The following is a 26601-nucleotide window of genomic DNA, read 5'->3' on the forward strand; positions in this document are numbered from 1 at the left end:
TGATGTGGATGAGATTATCTGAGTGAAAGATTGCTGCTGGAGTTATCACAGGGGGATTTTATTTCAATTTTTTCAAAATACAGATGATTAAACAGAAAATGACCACCAATCCGGTGAGTCTGCATTTAATCAGCCTTGAGAAGAAGACCTGCTTTCAATTTAAGTATTGTAACTTTACAAAAACACTGTTGCTCTGCCAAAAGTATCTGGACGCTTGTCCTCACTTCATCCGTGAATATGAGAAGATGAAACTTCCTGCGCTCGCCGAATCAGATGTTCAACCCCAGTATGTTCACAATGTGGCGCTGAAGCCTCCACCTGAGAGCAGTCCCTCCATCCCCAAGCACAAAGGTATTTGAGTGTCTTTTAATACAGTTTGAATACTTTACACGACTGTACAGATACCAGGCACGTCATTTGGACACTGCTTGTAACAAAAAGTCTCATTAGAAACTGTTCTGTGTATAAAATGTAATCGTGAAGCTGGGTGTGAGTGGGTTTCCAGTCACGGTGAGTGCTCTTCTGTCAGATTTCAAACACAGGTGCATCAAGTTCACTGTTGCTGCTGTCATCTCCTTGCTGCTGCTGCTGCTGCTGCTGCTGCTGCTGGTGGCTGGAGTCCTCCTTGCCTATTACTGTAAGTGAAGGATTTATTTAGTGAACTGAGTCAACATTAGTGAGATTGGAAGACTGATTTTTTTTTTCTGGTTCCTGTCTTCAATTCCAGTTTCTTCATCCTGTATTCATGGGATTAAATGTGGAGATGGGAACCGCAAGTGGGAGTCCCAGTGGTGTGATGGGGTTACAGACTGTCCCGCAGGGCAGGACGAAGCTAACTGTGGTAAGCAGCTTCATGGTGGGAAGAAAAAGCTTCTCTGTCCTCCACCTTTAGATTTGTTCAATAAAGCTGAATGAAACACACTGATAAGAACCTGGTTTACAAAAAAGAAAAACTTGGAAAACAACAAATGAAATGTGGACTTTTTGGGGGGGAAGTTTAATGCTTTCCCATTCTCGCACTGACAAGATTTCATTTCGGAGCCTCTTTTGTTGCATTTTTTGTTTCATAGCGCACAAAATATTTGCAAAGGGGGACAGGTCTGGACTGCAAGTGGGTCCATTTTTCATCTGGACTACTGGCACCTTGCATTGTCTTGCAGAAATGAACAAAACTAAGGACATCTCTGGAAAAGACATCTTCTCCATGGAAGTGTTATGCTGCCCTAAAAGCTGAATATATTATTAAGCCCTAATGAGACCTTCACATATGTGTAAATTACCCACACTGTGTGCTCTAGTGCCCCATGCAATCATCCATTCTGTTTATTAGCCAGCAGATGAAGTTTCTCTGGGATTTCCAAAAAAATGGAAATTCCCCCCCAAAATCCTCTAAAACCATACTTCTTCACAGAGTCGTGAAGCTCTGTTTACACCCAATGGTGCTGCTGACCTGTTCCCAGGTAGCCTCATTAGTTGTTATCTTGATGCACGCTCAATAAAAGAAGGTGAGAGAATCCCAGAAAGTTAACTCTGTTCATCTGGATTTCCAATCTTTGAAAACAAGGTCAGAGTTTATACAACGGAACAGTTTGATGCTTTTATAGGTTTGTTTTTTCTGGAATCATCCATATTCCTCATGATGAGATAATGAGATAATATGTAGACTGAAGCATTTATCTTTCCTTGTTAACTGCCAGTCCTTTGTGTGCTTCACTCTCAACTGGCTGCCTCTTCACCCACTTTCCACTTGTGACAAAATGCCAAGTCATCGCTTGTGTTTGCTGTTTGTGCTCAGTGAGGCTGCACGGCTCCAGTTTCCTGCTTCAGATCTACTCGACTCAGAGTAAAGCCTGAAAATCTGTTGGTTCTCATGGCTGGACCGAGGAGAAGGGCAGAGCGAGCTGCCAGAGCATCGGATACATCAGGTGAGATGCTCAGCTAGTTCAGCCCGAGATGAAACAAAAGCTGCTCTGTGAACGATTTTCAAGCGATGCTCAATTTTTTTTTTACAATTTGTGCTTTGACAGGGGCACGTATTTTAAATCAGGCCAGCAAAGGCTGATGCTAATGATGGATTCTTACTAGTGAAGTCTAACTTCAACCCTCAGGCATCCATACTGCAACAACTTGCCCTACAGTGAGTGAGCTGGTAATGATAAACCTGTGTCAAAATGCTAATATTGATATGATATTAACCTGATCTCATTCCAAATGTCTTTTTTCCTCCAATCCTTAGAAGTACATGTCCTAACAACATGGTGTTGACATTGCACTGTACTAGTATGTCTTTATACTTTCTTAGAAATGAACCAAATCACAACAACAATTACCTCAAGGTGCTTTATATTATAAGGTAAACCCCCTGGAAACAAACCACCAACCTTTCACCTGGCAAGTGAATTACAAGCACATAAAGGTTTATTCCTGTTAAAAGGGAGTTTTTCCTTCCCACTGTCACCATGTGCTGGATCACAGAAAGCGGTGTGTTAGCTGAGGTTTCTTTCTAATAGCGTAGGGCATAGGTGTCAAACTCTGGCCCGCGGGCCAAATTTGGCCCGCAGCCTAATTACATTTGGCCCGCGAAGCCATACCAAATTACTATTAGAGCTGGCCTGCTGGTATTACACAGCTAATATATATATTGTTTAGTATTAAGCTTTGCTTGTTCCATATTCAGTTTTTCAGCAAAACCTGTTTGAGTCCATAAGAAAAGATTCATTCTTATATCTGGAGGAAGTTTTTTTTTCATATAAATGTTAGCCCGCGACTTTGTTCCAGTTTTGAATTTTGGCCCACTGTGTATTTGAGTTTGACACCCCTGGTGTAGGGTCTCTACAATATCAAACCTCAGTGAGAGCGACAGTGGGAACGAAGAACTCACTGTTAGCAGGAAGAAACCTCTGGCAGAACAAGGCTCAGTTTGGGGATAAGGCGAAAGAGAAGAGAGCAGAGAGAGACAAGACAGGCAAAGTATAGTGAGAACCAAAAGTTGCTAATTACTAATGATTTAATGTAGTAGTGGAGTGCATCCAGCATATCAAAAAGAACATTTCAAGCCTAAGCAGGAGGTTGTCTGTCTCCTGAATCCAATCTGGGAGTTGTTTCCATAGTTGAGGATAGCTGAAGGCTCTTCCTTGCAATCACACTGGTTTTTTTCAGTGTGTTGTTGAGTTTTGTCTCTCTGAAAGCCTGTAGCTGTAGAATGCTCTAACAGCAGCCTCCTTTTTCAGATTGTGGAAGCAGGGTGAACTCCAGCAAGGCTTCTGCAGGACAGCTGGCCTCCCTTGGGGCTGTGCCCTGGCAAGTCAGCCTCCAGGTTGCCGGCTCTCACCGCTGTGGAGGAGCCATCGTCTCCCCCTACTGGATAGTCACCGCCGCTCAGTGTGTGACCTGGTGAGTCCTCCACCTTCACCTTCACCACCCTTCAGCAACCGTGGTTTGATCCAGCTTTAATCAAATCTCTGCTGGTCACCCCCCACCTTTGCAGGGCCACCAGTCCTGCAGACTGGGCAGTATGCTGGGATAGTGGACCCATTAGGCCCTCTGTTTAACCCTGCTTACTCGGTGCGTCGCATTATAACTCATGAGAGCTACAACAGCCAGACCCTGAAAAATGACATTGCTCTTATGAGGCTCTCCCAACCTTTGGACATAACAGGTGCTTATGATGAGCCCCTTCATTACATTATTTTAATCACCTTTTAGTTAATTGAAGTTATTAATTATTATTTAATATGGACTGAGATGTGGTGACTGCGGAGATCATTTGAGTTCAGTGAACTCACTGCCATGTTCAAGAAACCAGTCTTTTATATTGCGGCCCACATACAGCCCACTTTCATCTTATCTGATTTCTGTAAGTTTAAAAATTTTACCTACACATTTAATAAATGAGAGACCCTAATATAGGACAAAAAAAAAGGGTGATTTCAACATTATTTCTCAGTTTTTCTTACATGGTGAAGAAATGCTGCTTTAGTAAACTAAAACAATCTGTCAGCATGGGTTTAAATTGTAAGAATAAATGTATAAAGTTACAGAAATCAATTAGTTAATTACTTTGGTGTACTGTTTTTTATTAAAGCTGTAGAACTTGTGAAAATACAGTTAAAATTCCCACATTTATGTCCTCCTTTTCCCAACGCCATCCAGCAGGCCGGATTGAGGTCAATGCTGGACCAAATCTGGTCCCTGGGCCTTATGTTTAATACCCCTGGTTTAAAGGAAAATATCTGAACCTGCTATTTGAATGTTGGCTCACATCAGACCATGCAACATTTCTACTGCCTGATTTTGTTGAGCAGGTGCAAACTGTAGCCTCAGTTTCCTGTCAATAGCTGACCGTGTGACCCTCTGCTGCTGTAGCCCGTCTGCTTCAAGGTTCGATGTGCTGCACATTCAGAGATGCTCTTCTGCATAATTTGATTGTAACGAGTAATATGAGTTAACTCTCGTGTGCAAAGTCCCTTAAATCACCTATTAAATCCCCATTCTCCATTCAGTTCAAACTTCAGCACCCTGTCACGTTTGCATGCCTAAATGCATTGGGTTGCTGTCATATGACCCATATACATCACATGATTCAGATATTTGCTTTAAGAAGCAGCTGAAATGTGTACCTAATAAAGTGGCCAATGAGTCTGTTTAGCTTCTTTATAGTAGTTTTATCTTGATATCTCTGTTTTGCCAGATTGTATATTATGTTATTGTGCTTGTGTTTATATTCATTCTACTTTTAGGCTGTTTCTAATCTTGAGTTGCTGCATTCCCACTTTGGGATAAGTAAAGTATATCTTATCTTGTCTTATACAGATTTACAGCCACAGATTTACTGCATAAATCTAAGCTGGACTCAGCAAAGTTAATCCCATATTAACATGTTTTAATCAGTTGTCTTTCCCCCCCAGTTCCTTAATCTCAACCAGAAGTCTTAATAACCAGGCATTGTTAGCCAGTCATGGCACCATATATTTTAGGATAAGGCGTTTTTGTTAAAAGTGCATCCATAGAAGTTTTAAATAACTTTTGTTGAGACCTGTTGACATTTTGGAAGATGCACATCCTCAGTGGATGCATTTGGCACTGTTACTTCAGTAAGCGTTACATTTAGCAAACTAGCAAGCTGTCAGCTGAGTATAACCCTCTGTGTGAATAAGCTGTTCACACAGTGGCAGTCTGTGTACAGAGAGGCTGTAAGAGTGCACACATTGACACCATTGTTAACAGCAGCAGCTCGTCCTGTGTTAAACACGTTACAGCAGAGATGTTTACTCCTTGGTAGGCTTCAGGCACATCGGACCCGTGTGCCTCCCAAACGTGGGCCTGAAAGTCACTGCTCATCACAAGTGCTGGATAACACGATTTGGTCACAGAGCAAATGGTGAGGCAGCTGTAGTTAGTGAATCAGTATTGGTGCTCATTGCCGCCTACTACCACTAGATGGCATCAAAGTCCTGCACTCATTGTCAAGTGATTGAACGTAGAGGAGAGTGTGTGAGCGTTATTTTATATATTAATTTATGTTTTTTTTTTTTTGACAGACTCTGTCTTTCCATACTTGATGGAGGCTCAGGTGTCTCTCATAGATGCTGCAGAGTGCAACAGTTTCATCGCCTACACGAACAGGATATCCCAGGATATGATAATCAGTTTAGCTGTGTAGTGTCCTTGAGTGTCAGAGGTCCACAGTGTGACCCACCTCGAGGTTACAATGCTTCAGTTTTAGTGGGAATGGAGTCTCTGAATGCAGACTCAGAACAATGCGCTCCAATAGTGTTTGCAGTTCAGCCAGTCCAAACAGACCGTCGCATAAAAGCAGTTTTTGTTCATCAAAGAATCCAAAACATTTTCATGCTCTTATGTAACTGCTTTTGCGGCGCTCTCAAACAAGTCCAGCACTATGTTCTGTGTGCAGCAACCGTTTTAAATAAACTGTTCGTTTTTGTGCCTGGTAACAATCCACTTATACAGTCAGCAGTGAATGTACAGTTAGAGCCCAGAGGAGGCAGCTGACTATTATATCCCCTTTTATTTGGATGATTTAGAGCTTTTTCACTGACCTCAGAAATCCATGAAAGACCTAAAACTGTCCTCAAAAGTCCTCATGTAGCCTCTCAAAGTCACTGTAAGTTAGTATTGCCCTTTGTTTGTTCCTGAACTGTGTCTCAGGCTGACGGCGGCGGCCCTCTGGTGTCCCTGATGGATGGAGTATGGTGGCTCATAGGTGACAGCATTTGGGGGGAACAGCACGCTGGGCAGGATGCACCGGGTGTTTACGGCAACGTCGCATACTTCCCGGACTGGATCCACCGTCAGATGAAGGTTCATTCGTTTTGAGATTTTGTAATGGCACTCATGAACAGGCAAAGTGTAAAATATAAAGAAAGATTAGACTTTGATTAAAAGTCAAATTTAACTTCGCTCTGTGTGATTTCATGCACTTTATGTACCTTTTGATTTAATCTCTTTGGAGGACCAGATGTTATAAGAAGGTTTACCCATCTGGTGCTCTGAGTTGTACAGCTTGACCTGGAGGCTGGATGTAATGATAAACACCGTATGTCTGAATCACAGCAGGGCCTTGACGCCAAGTTAGGATATTAATATGAGTGTTGTGTGTGATTAATCGTATTTGTTCGAGTGTTTGACAAGCCAAAAGGTTAATCCGTGCCCTGACATTATTATGTTTCATTGTCTTTGGTATCCTTCGCCTTTATCATCCGCAGAGGATTACAAAGCTTTTTTTTTTCTTGTAAAGAAGGAACAAAAATGCAAACAAAGTACTGTGCAAAAGTCTTGATCCTCTCCTCATTTCTTCATATTTTGCTTCCAAAGTGTGAGCATACTTTCTTGTCTTTCCTACTTTTTATAAAGTGGTCTTGATCAATAGTTCTCCAGGTCTTCTGAAGGTTTTTAAAGGTTTTTCTTTGGACATTGGCTGCTTTTTCACTCATTTAGACTCCATTACTTGTACTTGATCATTTTCAGAGCAATGTTTTTATTTTGTTAAGCCACTGAAGACTGAGTTGTGAATCATATAAGCTTAAAAACAGCACCTAGCTAAAAGAGACAAAAGAGTGGGGTGGTCGGATGGGTCACCCTGGGCGTCGGTGGTGCTGCAGCCATGGGCTGTATGGGCCTGCGCCTCCCTGCCCTTGGTGGTCAGCGAGGAAGCTGGCTCCTCCCCCCTCCACACACGCAGGGGCTTGGGATGCAGGTGTGTCACTGAGGTACAAGGGAGGCCCTCCTTCTCTCCCCCCTCATGGCTGCCTGTACCTTAGTTTTCCTCCACAGTTTAGACTCTCTCATTACTTTCATTCTCATGACACATACATATAGGGCCTTCGGGGTGGGCACACTGAACAGCGTCCAGAGTCTGTTCATTCAGCCTCACCTCTATCCCACCTCTGGCCCACTTCTCAATTTTAAATTGCATGTAGACACCGAAGGTCTTGGGGAGGGTTACACAGTAAATATCTATGTTTCAGGTCAGGTCTTAGACTCCACCTCTCTCTCTCAGAACATGTCAGGCTCCCCCAGGTGTGGGGCCTATTTCCCGGCCACACTCCCTGCCAGTGGCTGGTGGTTCTCAGTATCTGGGGCTGGGTTCTTGGGTGTGTACTGGCTCATTTATCTGAATTTCACAGCCCTCCCAGCTCTCCGTCTATAAACGACCCCCCACACTTCCTCTTTTTTTCCACTTCATTCACATCGGGATATGCCCAACCCGGAAGTCCCCTCTGAGGCCTTCCCCCAAACAGCAGCCTCAATTCATGCTCGTGCAATCTGCAATTATCTACTAGAAAAACCAAACCTACATGAGGATGTGGTCTCAGCTAGTGAATGGGCTGGAGTAAAGCAACTAAATGACTGAACTTTAATCACCAAAAATCGTGAAGGCTCTTTAAAGCCACTTTCCGCCCCACAACCATTTCAATAGCTATCAAAATTACCAAGCACACCTTGAGTCGTGAAACTTGTGTACTTTACTCTCAGAAACAGTCAGAGAGACTAAACTAGCAACAGGTCCCTCTGCAAATGATGAGCTCGTATTGTCTGTTTGGGACTCTGGGGCCTCCGTGTTTGGTCTTGGCCCGGTCCCTCCGTCCTGGGCCCCCTGCCGCCCGCCCGGATCTGGTGGTGTGTTTCTGTGGCTGTCGGGGGCCAGCCCTTGAGGGGGGGGGGGGTACTGTCATGGTCCTGCGACCATGACTCAGTGACTTTATGTTTATGTTCTTTATTGTTATTACTTTCATTATTATTCATGGCTGCTTTGGGATGGTTTGTGTTTGGGATTTTAGACACTGGGTTCTGGGTTTGTGCTCCCTCTGTTGGTCCCTGGTGTTAGTGTTCCCCTGTCTCGTCAGGTTAATCAGGTCCAGCTGTTTCCCCCACCTGTGTGTGATTTCCCAGTGTCTCTTTGTGTACTTATAGTGTGTGATTTCCTCTGCTCCTCGTTGCGTTGTCTGTGTTCATCCTCTGTGTTCATACCTGGTGTAATCCCCTGCGTGCTCTCCCTGCTGTTCTCCCTTCATGTTCAGGTTTGCCACTCCCTTTGTGTAGTTTCTCCCAGTTTAGTTCGTCCTTAGTTCTGTTTGCCATCTCCACTTTATGTTCAGTATTGTCAATAAATCACCTTCACATCTGAGTAAGTGCTGCATCTGAGTCCTCCTTTCCACTCTTCACACGACCGCTGCCCCAGACCGTGACAGTACGACACGACCACAAGATGGACCCAGCAGCGCTTAATCCGTCCAGGGAGCTACGGGAGACGCTCATTGATGCCACACAGGAGCTGATCGACCTGTGGCTGGAAAGCCCGGGTGGCACGTCCCAGCGCGCTATAGAGAGGCGGCTACAGCGTCTGGTGACCGGTCTCCCATGGCTGCTGGACTCGCTCTGTTCGTGGGAGCGGGAGTTTCTCCTTTTGGACCTTGGACTTCACCCCCCGTCTGCATTCACTTTCGAGCAGCCCGATGCGGTGAGTCAGTGGGATGCATTGCTTTCCCCAGTTTCCGGGACTTTGTTTTCTGGGGCTATTCAGAGCGGGATGGGAGACTGTATGGATCGCTTACCTACCTTCGTGGTAACGGATCCTTCCCAAGTGGGCGTGTACAAACCCGCTGCAAAACTGACAGACTGTGTCTCTGCCGCTCCTTCTGAGCCAGGACTTTATTGCCATTCTCCGGCTCAGTTCTGTGTCCAACCACAAGCTTCCCAGTCTGTAGCTCAACCATTAGCCTCCCTTAAGCCACAATTTTCACACTGTTTTTCCACCGCTGTTTCTGAGCAGGGAGACAAACTGTTTCACTACGGACCTGTTCCTCAAAAGCTGGCTACATTAGAGACTATTGCTCACTCCGGGGCTTCCCCAGAGGCTGGGTTACTGCCCTCAGCTTACTCTGGACCCCTGGAGGCCAAGATGCCAGCTGTGAACTGCACCGGGCTGTCACTGCCTGAGCAGGGTCAGTGCTCTGCGCAGCTGCAGCCCTCCTTATGTGTGCCGGAGGCCCACGTGCCTACTGGTTTTGTTTCATATGTGCCAGAGGCCCACGTGCCTACTGGTTTTGTTTCATGTGTGCCCGAGGCCCACGTGCCTACTGGTTTTGTTTCATGTGTGCCCGAGGCCCACGTGCCTACTGGTTTTGTTTCATGTGTGCCAGAGGCCCACGTGCCTACTGGTTTTGTTTCATGTGTGCCAGAGGCCCACGTGCCTACTGGTTTTGTTTCATGTGTGCCAGAGGCCCACGTGCCTACTGGTTTTGTTTCATGTGTGCCAGAGGCCCATGTGCCTACTGGTTTTGTTTCATGTGTGCCGGGGGCCCCGGTGCCCACTGGTTCTGCGGCTGTTTTCGCTGGGGGGCCCGAGGAGCCCGTCCAGCCTCCTGCTTCGCTAGCTGGGGGGCCCGAGGAGCCCGTCCAGCCTCATGCCACACTGACTGCCACGTCGGCTGGGGGGCCCGAGGATCCCCCAGCTAGCGAAGCAGGAGGCTGCTTCTCCACCTGTGGCTGCTTCTCCACCTGTGGCTGCTTCTCCACCTGTGGCTGCAGCGTTGCCTCCTGCAGTACCATCACCTGCAGCGCTACCACCTGCTACTGCCACGCCTCAGCCTGAAGCTTCAGCCTCGCCTGGTTCTGGTCCAGCTTCATCCTCACCTGGCCCAGCTTCAGCTTCAGCTTCAGCTTCAGCTATGGCTTCGTCCTCGCCCGGCCCGGCTTCAGCTACAGCTTCTTCATCGCCTGGCCCGGTTTCGTCCACGCCTGGCCCGGTTTCGTCCACGCCTGGCCCGGCTTCGTCCACGCCTGGCCCGGCTTCATCCTCGGCTTCATCTTCGCCTGATTCTGGTCCAGCTTCATCCTCACCTGGCCCAGCTTCAGCTACAGCGTCAGCTTCGCCTGGCCCAGCTTCAGCTACAGCTTCGTCCTCGCCCGGCCCGGCTTCAGCTACAGCTTCTTCATCGCCTGGCCCGGTTTCATCCACGCCTGGCCCGGCTTCATCCTCTGCTTCATCCTCGCCTGATTCTGGTCCAGCTTCATCCTCACCTGGCCCAGCTTCAGCTACAGCGTCAGCTTCGCCCGGCCCGGCTTCAGCTACAGCTTCTTCATCGCCTGGCCCGGTTTCATCCACGCCTGGCCCGGTTTCATCCACGCCTGGCCCGGTTTCATCTCCAGCTTCATCCACGCCTGGTCCAGCTTCGGCTTCTGCTTCAGCATCGCCTGGTCCAGCCTTCGTGTCTCCATCCTCGTCTGGTCCAGCCTTCGTGCCCGCATCCTCGGCCACAGCATCCTGATCTTCACCCACTGTGCCTGGTCCAGCCTCCGCTTCAGCATCTTCATCAGCTTCGCCTGGTCCAGCCTTCGTGCCCGCATCCTCGGCCACAGCATCCTCATCTTCACCCACTGCGCCTGGTCCAGCCTCCGCTTCAGCATCTTCATCAGCTTCGCCTGGTCCAGCCTCAGCTTCAGCGTCCTCATCAGCCTCGTCTGGTCCAGCCTTCGTGTCTGCATCATCCTCTGGTCCAGCCTTCGTGTCTGCATCATCCTCTGGTCCTGCCTTCGTGTCTGCATCATCATCTCCGCCTGCTGCGGTCCCGGCTTCCGTGTCCTCAGCCTCGCCTGGCCCAGCCTCGTTTGGGTCTGGAGCTAAACGGCCGTTTTCTGGACCGCTGGCCGGGCTACTGGCCGGGCGCCGTTGCCTGACTGGCCGCCGTTGCCTTCCGCACGGCCGGCCCCCAGACAGCCATCGCCTGAGCGGCCGCCGTTGCCTTCCGCACGGCCGGCCCCCGGACCGCCATCGCCTGAGCGGCCGCCGTTGCCTTCCGCACGGCCGGCCCCCGGACCCTCTTCGCCTGAGCGGCCGCCGTTGCCTTCCGCACGGCCGGCCCCCGGACCCTCTTCGCCTGAGCGGCCGCCGTTGCCTTCCGCACGGCCGGCTTCCTGAACCTTTTGTGCGCCTCCACGGCCTTCTTTGTGGCCGGCCTCCTGAACTGTCCCATCCTGGCCTCCTGTGTTATCGGGCCCCTGGCCGGCCACCTGAACTGTGTTTTGGACTCTGCTCCCCTGTGAGTTTTTTTTTTTTTGTGAACATTTGTTTGGGACTCTGGGGCCTCCGTCTTTGGTCTTGGCCCGGTCCCTCCGTCCTGGGCCCCCTGCCGCCCGCCCGGATCTGGTGGTGTGTTTCTGTGGCTGTCGGGGGCCAGCCCTTGAGGGGGGGGGGTACTGTCATGGTCCTGCGACCATGACTCAGTGACTTTATGTTTATGTTCTTTATTGTTATTACTTTCATTATTATTCATGGCTGTTTTGGGATGGTTTGTGTTTGGGATTTTAGACACTGGGTTCTGGGCTTGTGCTCCCTCTGTTGGTCCCTGGTGTTAGTGTTCCCCTGTCTCGTCAGGTTAATCAGGTCCAGCTGTTTCCCCCACCTGTGTGTGATTTCCCAGTGTCTCTTTGTGTACTTATAGTGTGTGATTTCCTCTGCTCCTCGTCGCGTCGTCTGTGTTCATCCTCTGTGTTCATACCTGGTGTAATCCTCTGCGTGCTCTCCCTGCTGTTCTCCCTTCATGTTCAGGTTTGCCACTCCCTTTGTGTAGTTTCTCCCAGTTTAGTTCATCCTTAGTTCTGTTTGCCATCTCCACTTTATGTTCAGTATTGTCAATAAATCACCTTCACATCTGAGTAAGTGCTGCATCTGAGTCCTCCTTTCCACTCTTCACACGGCCGCTGCCCCGGACCGTGACACGTATAGTGGCAACTAAAAGTTGTTCTAATCAATCATTTGTATCAGTGTACGTTTCAGCCGTATGCTTAGCAACACTGACATCAAGTAGCATTAAGCTGTATTGAACATTTGACTCGTAGTTCTCAACATTTGTGTCATGAATTGAGCAAGGTACTTTGAGGAAGCCAGAGCATGAGTCTGATGACACAGCTTTTTAAAATACCACAATGACACTGCTTCTTATTTTTTTCTTAAATAAAGGAAAAACAGCTGTAGGCAATCACAGCTTTTTAGAAAATATAGTACAGCCTTTTGTTAAAGGTTTTATGCAGCAAGAAAAACCTAGTCTTTACTCGGTGTTAAAACCGGGTAAAGGTGGTGACATACATCATCTTTCAAGCTTGTTAGAATTGTACAAACTCTGTTTTTGCCTTATCTACTGTATTTCTATTTATGTTTACACGTGTTTTGGCAAATTAAGCAGAAATGAAGAGCGGCTCAAGACTACACTGAGAGACATTTAACCATTAATCAAGATAATAACTGTTACAGCTCTAATATTGTGATGATTATGAAGTAATTATATTCATCTTGACCTTTTGTGTTAGCATAAAAATATTTGCTATTAGCAACTTACATGCAGATAATGTTCAAACACAACCAGATGAATTGTACTTCTGTTTACAGAGGTATCAACCCGACACGTATACAGAAAAAAACTTACATTGAATTATTGCCAGTTTCTTTTTCATAATTTATTACTTTTTGAAATTACTTTATCTATTATAAGCTACATTTAAGTACGTTTTATTTTGTTGTATTTCTCATCCAAAAAGAAATAAAAATGATTTAAAAACGATTATGGCTTTGATTTGTCACAAGTTGTTTTATTTACAACACAGTTTACAATTTTTGGCACAGAAAAAATACACTCATAAATAAGCGAGCAGTTTTAGATTCAAGTGTGCTTTCAGTGAAACAGTCTCACAAATTGACATTTTTTCAGACATGTTAGTGCAGCTTGGGTCAGATTACAGGAAGCTGAATGAGGCTGAACTGTGGCGCAGCATCTTCTGTGGACTGTGTTTGGACCTTATTTCACTGGTGCGAACAGACTGCAAAATGACATTCAATAAGTTGATTCTTTATCTCTTTTTTTACTGCTAACAGGAATGTCTGCTTTGCTAGAACGTTAACTGAAGCTCACAAGTAACAAAGGAAATCAATGCTGAAGTGTTTCTGTATATGATTTGTATAAAATGTGCAGTATAAACACCCTTTGAATTCTAGTCTCAGAAAGCAAAGATCTGGAATAATTATAATTACAATAATAATAATAATAATGATGATGATGATACAATCACATTCAAAGAGACTTAAATATAAAGCTGAGGGTATACAGAATGGGTATAGCTACATTAAAATAATAAACTACATTACAGAAGGAGAAATATTGATCTTTCGTTTTATATAACACTTTGATCGACTTTGGAAGTGCAATTCAGCAGAGTAAGTCCCAAACTGCTGATACTGTTCTAGCAGAGAGCCGAGACCACAAAGGCACTACAGGCGCTGTAAACACAAGTCTAACTTTTCATATTCTTCCTATTACCAGTGAGCAGCTTTACTTTAATTAGTTTATTTTTTATGTAATATCTCTGGGTAATCATTTGACTCCACAGACGAGTGGAAAACTTCAAAATAGATCCAAGAAATAGATCCCGTTGTTGGCATTAGATTGAACCCCCCCCCAAAAACAAACAAACAAACAAACAAAAAAACCAAAAACAAAGGCACTTTTGGTTTATAAGGCTTAGAAACCTAGAAAACACCTTTTGCATGGAGATGATATCAGTGTTATTATCCTTCCTTCTGGATGTGCTGTGATTGTCTGCACTGCTGAGCTGTTCTTTGATTTCTGCTGTGATGGTTAGTGTGTGTATACTTATTAACTGCTTTAAAAATTTTAATTTTAATCTTCTAGTGTTATTGAAGTTCTAGATTTCTCAGAATACCTTTAGCAGTTTTAATTAGAACAAGCCCAGTTATGATTTGAGTGCCTCCACCAGCCTCTGTAGGTGGATTAAGGCAACGACCACAAAAAAACCAACAAGAAAATACAAATTCACCACCAACAGCTGTTTTTTTAAAGAATTGTTCTGGGGATTTTTCCCCTTCAGAGGCAGTTGATCTGTCTGTGCGACTGCCTCTGTGGGCCAAGCTGATGAGTCCAGTCTAAAAATCCTAAGTCAAGTGTCATTGGTCGGTGCAGCCTCTCGTGGAGGCGCTCTGCTCACTGTCCGACTGTCCCTTCCCCGGGTTTGCTCTACTTTGCCCTCTCAGTCATTTGATGCGGTGTCGTACCAGCGAGGACTCGTCCGTGATCTCACCGTTCCGGTTTCCGCATCTGCAGGGCAGGATGAGCATGAGCAGCAGGATGAGGAGGGCCAACGCGCAGACTGCCATCAGGGCGTAAGATATCATCCACACAAGAGGCTCCTTCAGTGGGCCGCCAGAGCAGTCGGCCGCCACGTCCGCTGCAGAGAAGGGTCCCTCGATCTCTGACAGAGCCACCCCATCGCTCACTGCAGTGACGTATGAGAGAGGTCTTATAACATGATCTCATAAAACCAAAAAAGCAGCATTAAGTTAGCATCACTCATACGCCCTCATTCAATACAAATTTAACAAGTGCCAAATAAAAAGAGTTAACCTGTGACTGTGAGCTAATGTTTGAGAAAAGCTGGAAAGACAGGTGAAGAGAACTTTTGCTGGACTGAGAGCTAGCTGAGGCTATCTTGACAATGAGCAAATGAACGTTTTAAACATTTAAACATTTAACTGAACAACTGTTGCTTTTAAAAGTGTGCAAAATCTATTTTTCATTCCTGTTTTTCCTCGTTTAAGGAACATTTAGAAATTGCTAAATATGGTCTCTTTGGCCGACCGGTCATGGCCGATGGCTGCCCTCCTGGTTCTGCTTGACGTTTACTTCCTGTTAAAGGGGAGTTTTTCCTTGCCACTGTCACCAAGAGCTGGCTCAAATGGGGTCATCTGATTGCTGAGATTTTCGGTGTATTATTGTAGTCTTTACCTTACAATATAAAACGTTTTGAGGGTTCCTGTTGTTGTGATTTAGCCCATAAAAATAAAATTAAATTGAATTTGGTGGAACTGGAAGAAATTATTCATGCACAATTATTGCCTTGTTTACCTGCTTAGATAAATGATCTCTTTCATGCCTCCAAATGACACAGACCATTAACACATTGCAGCAAGCGAGCTCACGTCACTCCTATTTTATAATCTTTACATTGGCTTCAGGATGTCTTGAAATTCTTGTTCTCACATACAGAGCATTAAACAGCCAGGCTCCAGACTTTATCCCAGCTTTTTAATCAAGCACACTGCTGCTCGTAGTCTTCGATGACGGGCTCAGGCATCATTTTTTTTTAAACAATGGCATTTAACTTTCTTATTTATTTTACCTGCCCTGCTTAGACATTAAATGCTGTCACAAGCCTCCAACCTTAAGCCTACAAAAGTGTTTGCTCAGTACACAACAAAAATGAACTTTGTACTTTAGTATTAGGGAGGGAGGCTTGGCCAAAGTTCATTTTTCCACAGAACTATGAGGAAGTGCCACTGAAGGCTTAACCTTTGACGTTTAGATCTCAGTGAACAGGACACTGTGTTGAGCTCTTGGTCAGGGAGCCTGAAAGTGGCTGACTTTAGGACTTTGCCTGTCAGTAAGTTATCATTAGCTGATGTCTGGTTTACTCTGTACTTTAGGATTTCTGCTGTAGTTTCTCATAAAAAGCGAAATATTTACAGACATGTAACTGCAGTAAGTGGCACCAGTATGAACCCTGACCTGCACAGCTGCTGAGTGCGAAGCCCAGTCTCCGCTGAGTGCGATCAAACACTACATAGAAGCCTTCCATAACAGTGGCGCCGATCACCATGCCATTTGTTGACGACGACACCCCGAAACGGAAGCAGTCCAGCGTGCCGTCAACGTCCGTGATTGGCTGGATGTAAAGCTGTGAGATGACAAGAAATGAGGATGAGATGAGTTTGTCTTTGTTTGATGGAAGCTCTAGAGAAGGAATGATTATATGATTATATATGTGCCTGGCACCTGAGGCAGAATGGTGACGCGGAACGACTCGCTGGTGTTCGTGGCCCTCAGGTAGATGGACAGCTTAGGGAAAAACCTCCAGGGGTTCTCTCCCTTCATCCAACATGCTAACTTGGTGCCTTCCCAGAACCCTGAAGAAAACTCCTCGATCTGAATTAAAAACAAAAACAAAAAAAAAACACAGGAGGAAAGAGAAAAAGAAAATAAGACAGTCACAGTAAGAAATTGACAGAGACAGAAAAGAGACAGTGCGAAGGATAAAAAGGATAAAGACAGAAAAAGAAGGTCAACATAGCACCAAAACAAGTTTTGATGTTCTGCTTTCATTTTCCTACTTTGTATTCATCTGCAAGGATGTGGCTGCTTTAATTGAAAATGTTGCCTCCAAGTTCAAATTAACCTTGGGAACTGTTTGTGTGCAGTTCCAAAAAGGTGAGAAATGTGCAAAGCCTAATGGTAAATAAACAAAGGCATGGAGCGCGCGCACACACACACACACACACACACACACACACACACACACACACACACACACACATATATTTTTATAACAGGAAAAAAAACCCTCGATCCCTCCACTTAAAGCTACTACGTCCTTGAACAGTGAGTGTGTGCTATTCTCCCCTGCATATCTTTGCTCTGATAACATGTTTCATCATTGTCTGTGGAGCGGAGGCAGCATACCAGAGAGCTGCGTATGATGGCTTCTACCAATGCATTGAAGACGTTGACAGGAAGTCGCAGCAGAGTCGTCCCACTGTCGACTATAGCTTTATCCATGTTATACTGAAAGAAAGAGAGAAAGAGTGACGTGCGGTAGGGTTTGTTATCGCTGCAACGGACTCCTATGGAAGACCTTGAGCAAACAAAAGAATATAAAATGAGGAAGTTCTTTCACAAGCAGACAAACTGGATTACACTGCTCTGCAGCACTCCTACTCAGCTTCTCTTACATTTCAGTGTTTTAACCTTGACACAGCAAGTTAATCAAGTGCTGTGAGTCAACTTCCAAGTCAAAGTTACAGTTCACTTTGAAATAGTGCAGTGTGGAGTTAGGATCAGACAGTGAGAGAAGCGATTCAGACCGTGAAGTTTTACCTCTCTGCAGTCCAGATTCAGATTCTGGTCTCCCACCTCCAGCTTCAACACCTCCACCTGGTAGTACCACTCTTCTATTATAGGGGTGTACCACACTGAGCCTCGATACAGACTTGGTTCAGCCCCACCCATTATCTAAGAGAAGAAGATAACCAGAATTACTGCCTTTTATTTTTTTTGCCTCAGTAAATCAGCTAAGTTGCAGTTTACATATCTGTTTAGCTTCACCACTTCAGTATCTAACTAAACTTAAAATTAGAGCCTGATAGGAATAGGATTCTTAAGACAGATAAATACCGATACTTAGTGATCTAATTCTGACATACCCTGCCATCTTATCCATCTGTCTGCACCAGCGGGTCACATGATGGAGATGCGGTGAGCGAGGCACCAAGGTCGAAAGTATTACGGCGACAGACTTGCTCTCAGCAGGATGCTATCTTAGCTTAATTAGCTCCAGTCAAAGTAGAAAGGCCTTCCAATGTGGAAACACAGTGACATGAAGGACATCAGCTATGACGTTTATAAAAAGGTGCTGGTCACACACACAAGCTATCAAAATCTCAGACAGAGATCCAAAATATAAAGACTGTTTAAAACCAATGTTTTTATCTAATCAAACTCCTCCTTGGGGTGTTACTTCTGACTACTCACAAGACTGCCGCCCGTAGTGTCTGTTTCGCTGCCGGCTGACAGTCCAGCACCACACATCTGGAGGGAAAAGACGTCAGGAATTCCCAGCTGTCTCACCACGGAGTTGAAGAAGGGCTCCACGGACGAGTCAGGCTGGTGGAGACACACGAGACGGTGTTAAATAATGTTGATCGAGTGAAACCTTTACACTTGCGTTTCATACCTTTAGCTTGTGTAACTACACAGATTGTAAAAGCTTCACACACAACATCGTAGAAAATCAATCACCTCAAACATCAGCTCTATTGAATGGAAATGCTGAAATGTGTTTTTATGTGACAGCGGTGTATCATCAGTTTGGACTGTGATATGTTCACTCCTGTTTTCCTCCACAGTGTCACCATGTCATGCATGACAAACAGCCTGGAAGAAAGTTCAACCTCAGCACTCAGGAGTCGCCAATAGCACAAAGTGGTCAGTGTAAGCGTATCGGCTCCACAATCACTGACATTTGATCCCAAAGGTTGTTGCAGTCAGCGCAGAATGAAGGTACGTATTGTGCAGTTTGCGCTGACGTCTTTAACGCTCCATTAAGACGAGATTAATCTGTTAAAAAAAGCTGACACTGGGTAAAGCACCTTGATTTAGCTCTTCTTTTGAAAAAAGAAAACTGATTAATTCACATCTATGGTATAAGGGGAGATGGAAGTAAGAGATGACAAAATACAGCAACATAACCTCACCCCATCATTTTATAAGAAAAACACACACTCCTGTAATTATATCACAAACAAGTTTTCTTCTTTCATGTGAAAAGTGGATGACGACATTCAGATAAGATTAGACCGCAAAGTTATTCAGTGGTTTAACAGAAATGGAGGCGAGCAGGAAGCCATGCAATGCTGTCACATTGTGAAACCTGCATGTTCACATTTTCTCAGGTTTTGCTTCCTCCTTCTGCTCTCATCCTTAGGTTTGTGTTTAATTCCACATACATGGAAAACAGCACTTTAATTAGCCAAATCATTTTGCAACGATTCATACAGAAACAGAATTCAACCAGAGTATGGTGTTTGTGCTCCAAAAATGACATTCTGCAAATATGACACACCAAGAAATTGACGAGTAAGGAGCAAATATCCCACGGAGAACACAGGTGGATGCTGGGGCTGTTCCAGGGGTTAAAACAGCAGTGACTCAGGGCAGCAGTCAGAGGATTTGCAGCTTAAGTAGACTGCTAAATTGGAAGGGTGTTTGATATGTGATGTGAGGAGTGGGAGGCATGTAAGTGAGAATGACGTTGCCTGTCCGGACAAGCTCTGAGGATTCACTCAATATAATTAGTTTATGTTATTTTAGTAATCAATGCTTTTATAGTCACTTCGGTGGTGCTTTTGGTAGCACTGTTGCCTCACAGCAAGAAGGTCCTGGGTTCAAATCCACCAGCTGGTACTTTGTTTTGTTTTCCCCACTGTCCAAAGATATACATGTTAGGTTAGCTGGCGATTTTTATATGGCTGTAGACCTGAATGTGTCTCTCTGTTAATCCTGTGATAGACTGGCAATCTGTCTAGTATACCACGCCTTTCACCCTATGACAGTGGCTCCAGGCCCCCACAACCCTGAATTGGACAAGTGTAAGAAAACGGTTGAACAGAACACAAATGAAATAAATCAAATCCCCATTTTTTTCACAATTCACATATGAGTGCGCCAAAACGTCTGTCCTTTGAGTGTCGTCTTTGTTTTCATTAGAGTGTAAAACAGCTTCTTACTAGTTAATGTCACACTGGGCAGAAATCAATGACTTTGCTTAATAACTTTACGCAAACTTGTAAATGAGTATCTCCCGTACCCGTGCCAGCACAGGATAGGCCAATCCCAGGATGCCTTGCCAGTTGATCCCAGGGAGGAAGAAGCCATCAGAAGACAGGATGGCGGCGATGTTGATGTTGATGGTCCCGTTTGGGCCTCTGGGAATAGAGACGCTGTCCATTCCCAGCTCACCTTCCCAGTTGCCTTGGGTGTACCTTACAGCTACAGTGCGACCGGTTGAACGGTAGGTACTGGAACTAAAAGCAGGAGAAAAGAAAACAGAATATGTAAACAGTTACAAAGCTATATATAACAAAAACTGAATGTATTTACTATGTTATACTACAGTTATTACAAAATGCAAGCAGGCAGTATTCCAGCCACTCACAGTGCAGTGTTGAAGTAATGAGTAATAAATTGGTGTGGAGCTGCAGCCACGGCAAAGTTACTGCTACCCGTATCCACCAGGATGTTCAGCTGGAAAACAGAAGGCACAGTTTGTTTTAACAATCACTCCAGCTATCTGTTACCCCCCCTCCCCCCACTTACATGGCCCCAGAATCACATGGTAAAAAAGAAAAAAAGAAAAAAAAGAAAAGAATGACAGCTAAGCACAGTGGGATGCATTCACAAGCCTTTAAGCTTTAAAAAGACATTAAAGTTTGTTTGCAGATATGATTAGAGGAGAAGGGAGAAAGATAGATGTGAGAAATTTCCCCACAGCATGAAAACACAAAAGGTAAATTACACGACAGTTCTCAAGGAAACAATGAAAGGGAAATGGGCCATAAAAATAGCCGAACATAAAGAAGGTTATATCTCTTTTAGGGGCGTTTCGTGCCCATCTGAAAGATTCATATAGAACCGTAAATGGACATTTTCTCTGGAGGAAGAAAACGCAGCTTGGTTGCAGCTAAAATTAATTACACATTTTTAATAACGTCTGTAAACATTATTTTAGCAGCACACACGAGAGGAAATGATACACATGAAGTTGCAACGGCACTACTTTTGGTTCAGTTCTAGTGTTGGACAAACTGGTGTGAAAGGTCTTCGTCATTAACAATGCACCTCGGACGTAAGTGTTCACTGAATGTGTGATCTGAGAGTCAAACACGACAGCCTCAAGCTGCTTTCATGACTGTATGACCTAACCAGTTGTTTGGTACGTGTCATGTGAACAGTGGGGACGAGTTAACAGCACTTGAGATCAAGTTGTCTTCCAGGCATCGAGTCAATGAACAGGAACAAATAAACAGCAGACTTCTGTCACCTTCATGTTTCAGCTGTGGCCATGTTAACACTCGCTGGCAAGCATTCGCCACCGAGGCGGGGGTCATAAACCTAATGCCCCGACGCCACCTGATGAATCAGCAACAAAGACTCGTGGCAATCTATGAAAACTGAGCAGCTCATTAGACATGTTCAAATGTAAACAGCGGTTTCAACAACTGATCGACTGTCGCCTCGTTGCGTTTGCCTTTACATTAAGGCGCACCACAACAGCGGGCAATAGTTTACTTAAATTACATTTCAGATAAACGCTTGTTGACCATTGTTGACCATTACGCTACACTGTTTGCTTATGAGCGCAAACTTTCTTACTCATTTCCTTGTAGCCGACATCCCACCGGCATGCTCAGGTTCATTTGGCCTTTATGAAAGCAGGTCTGTAATTATCAACCACATGTTATCGACTGGTTCACTCAGCCATGGGAAACCCCTGTTGAGCCGGGCTTATCAGTTCCTCCTCATTGCGCTGGCTCCTGTCCCACCACTGTCACTGTGCCATCCAAAACTCCTCTGCCACCTTAGCAGATGGCAGCAGGCCACTCACACAAGGCCTGAACCAGTCAAACAGGCCTGACTGGAAAATTCTGATATCCTGTGGTGAAGGAGAATAACGAGAAGGGAAAGCAAGGGCAGCTCCTTATCCCCACACCACCTATCTTTTTACTAGTCACACTATCCTCCCTTTGTCAAGCTTCAGAGCTTCAGGCAAGTCTCTTCCCCTGCTGAGGCAGTCTGCAGTTGAGCGTTCGCTGTCTAATTGGCGGTAGCTCCATGGAGGCAGCGTGCATCTGCTACCTGTTTGTACCAATTAGCAGATGTGAGGCTCTCCAGCCAACACTCAGCCTGTGTGTGCCACATGCTAACAGACGCCGCAATTAGTGGCTGATTTGAATAGTGCCTCATTGAACACCGCGGCCCTGTAATCACATCATCATCTAGTTAGAATAATATTGAGAGTATAACTCAATAGTATCGAGTTACACGACATTTTGCCACCGCATAAACAATCTGAACCAAAGCAGATGGCTCTCTGCTGGCAAGGTTTCACTAAAAGACTAGAAGATCAAGAGGTGAAGCTTCCTCTATCTTTACTGTGCATCATAAACCAATTAAAGAAGTCTGAGCCTACAATTATGTTCACACATCCGTAATATTAACATCCTGGAAATTGTGCAAGAACGACTATAAACGCGAACAAATAATAAAAATGGCTGTTTAGCAGGTATCTGTATCAAGTTCAGCTTTCAGGTGGTTTTAATGCTTGATGCAGCAATATGGATCCATTCTGCGATTAAGCGAGCTAGCCTTAAAAAAACACTCCATAATCTCACCCAAATGTGAACAATTCAATAAAAAACAAAGAAACAAAAAACTAAATGGCAATAGCCAAACCCCTAAACATGTCATTAACTTTCTGTGAATGTTCTCTGCACAGAAAGTTTCCTGACAAAGTAGGAAACACACAGCTGTAATAAAAAAACACCATAAAGACTGCGCCCTTTCTGATTTAATGTTTTGTAAAGGTGAGCCACCACTGACACATACATACTCCTCCCAATAGAGAAACATATTTAAAATACCAATATGCTGAATATAACTGAATAGTAATCTTAGTTCCAGTGCTAATGCATTGATGACATTTGCTTAACTGACTGACTTTTATGATTGATAATCTGTTGTTATACATTTACCTGTTGAATAATGATAAGTAATAAGGGTAAAGGGGAATTTTCTTCTTTGGGGAACACTATAAAGTGTTCTTTTCTATTAGGACAAAAGTCATTAAGCACTGTGACTTGATAATAAGGAAGTGTGGGAAGTGTACTCTGGCAAGTGCTGCAATGTTATCCTCAGCGACATGGCAGGTAGCGCAGATAAGCCTCTGTGAGCCTGAGAAACTGAGATGTGCTGCCCAAGAGTCTTAAAAGCTCTGATCTGTTTAACTCAAGATGCCCCGGGGCAACAGGTCAACTTACTAATGAGATAATTCACCTTTGCTTTAAGCTCCAATTCAAAGACAACTACTTTACAACACAAAGGCAAATCGCTGCCACCCTTAAAGCCTCATGTATTTTTAATAGTGACGGGAGCTCCAGCTCACCCAGATTTAGTCCTCCTCAATTATTAATATGATCTTGTTAGGCGCTTTACATAACAAGCAGTATAAAAATGACGTTCTAATAAATTACAGGTACGCATTTCCAAGTTCTGCAACCAAAAGAATAGCAGCCAACGAATATCCCTGCTGTAGAGCAAGTGCTATTTTGTACAACTCTCGGGGTGCTCTCTGCTGCCTGGGATCCTGGTAATCCCTGTCAGCTGCCTGCTAAGAAACACTGGTCCTCGCAGGCAGCATCATGTGAGTGCATGTGAGCCAGAGAAAGAGTGTTGGTGTTGGTGGTGGGGGTTTAGTCTACAGACCCCTAGGCTATAATAAGGCTGAAGCACCCTCACAGCTATATTATCCTTCCTCCGTGGTCCCAGGCGAGCCTAAAAGTAAGAATGTACTAGACATACTTATCTTCCCATGACCCTCTGCTGCAGGGGTAAATTTAAACCTCATATTTTGAAGTATAGACTTAATAGCTTGAAAAAAAAAATATGGCTGTTAAACGAGTCAGTGATTGAACATTGGTGGTGGCTTACGACACCAGCTATCGTCCACCTACGATGAAGGCTTCATCTCCACTCACACCTTGCATCAGGTGACCTCAACAGGTCACAAGATGTGGTGGGGTGAAGTCTCACAGTAGTTTCACCCTTCCCACCTTGGCTCATGTGACGACTCGCATGACCAAGTGGATCAGGGACCCTGAGGACCACTTCCAAAGGGGGCAACCCTCCACTGGGGATTAAATACCTGACTTCTTTCTTTTTTTTTTTTTTTTTAAGAAATGAAGGAGCCTCTTGGGTAATAGAGATCTAGTCTGTTGCCTTATTTTTTCAAACGTTCAAGATGACCTACACAGACATTTAAAAGCATATTTAAATACACAGTGCTGTATAGATGGGTATCCATGGCCCTGAGTCAAAACAAACACACCCAGCCCACCTTCTGACCACTGGATCACATGGTGGATGGACCAGCCCCTATTCACACATACACAGTAAACACACTACAAATGCATCCAGGAAAAAACAAATAAACACAAAACACACACAACACAGCGCAAATACAGTGATTAAAGTGGAAAGCTGACACAAGTGGTGCGTTTAAGTCTAAATGAGAAACGTAAAAAATATTTCAGAGAGTTAAAACAGACAGCAGCTCAGGAGCTACATTACCTTTTGACCAGGAGTACCGATTGACATTTCTATGTAGTAGCCTCTCCCAGAGTCTCCTTGCAAATTATTCACCATGTCCAGAAAGTTCACGGTACCGGTGGGATCAGAGGCCAGAGAGAGACCGCTTCCATCAGACTTTAACGCTACTCTCCGAAGAGACGTCAAATTCACATCCGATGAGACGTTGTACTTCCCTGGGTATATTTTCAGCGGTATGGAAAAGTAACAATAGGACACGCCGAAGTACAAACTCAAAGCAAATGCCCCAAACGAAACGAAAGTTGAGTATGCCATGTTAGTTTTTTGTTGTTTTGTTTTTTATCACGCCAGTAACAACAGAGAAAGTCTCAGAAAAAGACTCCTGTTCCGTGCTCAAACTTTTCTCCTCAAGTTTTCACACTGGCCCGTACTGCGGTCGCCATCATGGAAACGATCCCGCTTCATCGTCAAAAAGACACCGTACATGGTGACATGCTTCCGCGGTGTGAGTGACACTGAACTGTCCGCTGTCGATCGATTTCCAGCGAGAAATTTCACCTCCATCTACTCTTACGACGGCGCCAAGCTAGCCCAAACAGAAGACTCAACTTCCGGCAGTTGCTTTCAAGTTAAAGCACACGTAACTGTTGTAACGGCCACACAAAACAGGCGTTTAACACGCTAGGTAAAGTTAGATAAATTATGAATGGGATTTATGCAATTTTTGCATTTCTAAAAGCTACTTTCAGTCGCTCCCTTATTCGCAGTGTTTGGTTTGCCAGATTTGTATTTTACACCAGATAAGACAACTCCAAAAGGTTTTCTGTCTCTCTTAATTCATAGCGACTCTAATAGGGGTTTATTATTAGACAGATGTAAAGACATTTGTGTCTCATCTAATTCAAAGCCAGTCGAATAGTGGTTTATTTTGAAGGCGCAGTTGCCGAGCTGTAGGTTTTTACCACATCCTTTACTCCTGGTATCAGGCTCAGAATCAGAATCATCAGAATCAGAAACTTTATTGTCATTGTCATGAGAACAACGAAATTAAGAATGGTCCCCGATCATTGCATCATCCCTAGCAATATCAAAATATAAATAAAACAATAAAATTCAATAAATAAAATAGATAGAATACTTAAAATACTAATAAGATATAACAGTAAAACATTCACATACATTCCCACACACATGCTTCAGACCGTGCATAGATTAACACAAGAGTGGCGTGATGGACATTTTTTTGTAGTATTCAGATGTGTTATTGCAGTTGGATAACAGCTGTGTTTGAGTCTATTAGTCCTTGCTCTGATTGCCCTGTACCGTCTGCCTGAGGGCAACAGTTCGAACAGGGAGTGGCCAGGATGTGAGGTGTCTTTTATGATGTTTTGGGCCTTTTTAAAACAGTGGGCGTTGTGTAGAACTTCCAGTGTGGGGAGAGGGCAGCCAGTGATCTTTTGGGCGGTGTTAATGATCCCTTGGAGTGCTTTCCTCTGAGCCCCTGTGCAGCTAGTGTACCAGATGCATATGCAGTAAGTTAGGCTGAGTGATGTGATTCCACGATGCATGACTTCCTTCCACAACTTGGACTGCTGTAAACCGGACTGATAGCACTGGGGGGCATGTGCCCATTTTTTAAAAGACTGTAATTAGATTTCCCCACACTGCTCCACAGATTTTGCTTCACTTATGTGATCAGAACAAATTGTTTTTTCTGTCATCTACCCGAAACCTTTTGTTGTCTTTTTGTGGTAATCTATCTATCTATCTATCTATCTATCTATCTATCTATCTATCTATCTATCTATCTATCTATCTATCTATCTATCTATCTATCTATCTATCTATCTATCTATCTATCTATCTATCTATCTACTTTTAAAATGTTATTGTGGTGTCTTTTTTCCAATTTTAAACACCCTTTAAATCCTGTTATTGGGATTGCTGTGCAGCTCCACATTTATGTAGTGACTAGTATTAGTTAACACAGCCTCAGTTCTGATTCCTCCCCTAACCAACTTCCTCATCATGGCCAGAGTATAAAACACCTGTGCCCTGTATCTTGGCTCCTGGTGTCCAGTTATGTAATTAAATGTGTCTTAACAAAGGTTAACTTTACATATTAGTTCAACGTAGT

At 44.5% G+C, this 26601-nt stretch overlaps 1 protein-coding gene and 1 pseudogene across 1 annotated transcript; one reads left to right on the forward strand and one right to left on the reverse strand.

Annotated features, from left to right (window-relative positions):
• Positions 1–98: 98 nt before the first annotated feature.
• LOC146618654 (transmembrane protease serine 2-like) lies at positions 99–6336 on the forward strand (annotated as a pseudogene).
• Positions 6337–13962: 7626 nt separating this feature from the next.
• On the reverse strand, positions 13963–25014 carry LOC146618655 (beta-secretase 2-like). The gene is made up of 9 exons (XM_085370050.1): positions 24486–25014; positions 20296–20384; positions 19948–20164; positions 18114–18245; positions 17460–17594; positions 17046–17147; positions 16362–16511; positions 16095–16263; positions 13963–14805 (listed from the first exon to the last, which is right to left on the reverse strand). Exons 1-9 carry the CDS (start codon positions 24777–24779, stop codon positions 14564–14566), a joined length of 1530 nt encoding a protein of 509 aa, XP_085226176.1. The 5' UTR covers positions 24780–25014; the 3' UTR covers positions 13963–14563.
• Between the last annotated feature and the right edge of the window lie 1587 nt (positions 25015–26601).

The sequence above is a fragment of the Diplotaxodon limnothrissa genome, linkage group LG14, assembly GCF_057381915.1.
Source record: "Diplotaxodon limnothrissa isolate DT_005_m linkage group LG14, D_limnothrissa_male_GT1.1, whole genome shotgun sequence".
Classification (NCBI taxonomy): Eukaryota; Metazoa; Chordata; class Actinopteri; order Cichliformes; family Cichlidae; genus Diplotaxodon; species Diplotaxodon limnothrissa.

Coding starts and splice junctions, on each gene's coding strand:
- LOC146618655 (XM_085370050.1), bottom strand. CDS start 24,779: ATGGCATACTCAACTTTCGTTTCGTTTGGGGCATTTGCTTTGAGTTTG. Junction 20,385..24,485: donor TCGGTACTCCTGGTCAAAAG/GTAATGTAGCTC, acceptor TCTGTTTTCCAG/CTGAACATCCTGGTGGATAC. Junction 17,148..17,459: donor TGAATCTGGACTGCAGAGAG/GTAAAACTTCAC, acceptor TCTTTCTTTCAG/TATAACATGGATAAAGCTAT.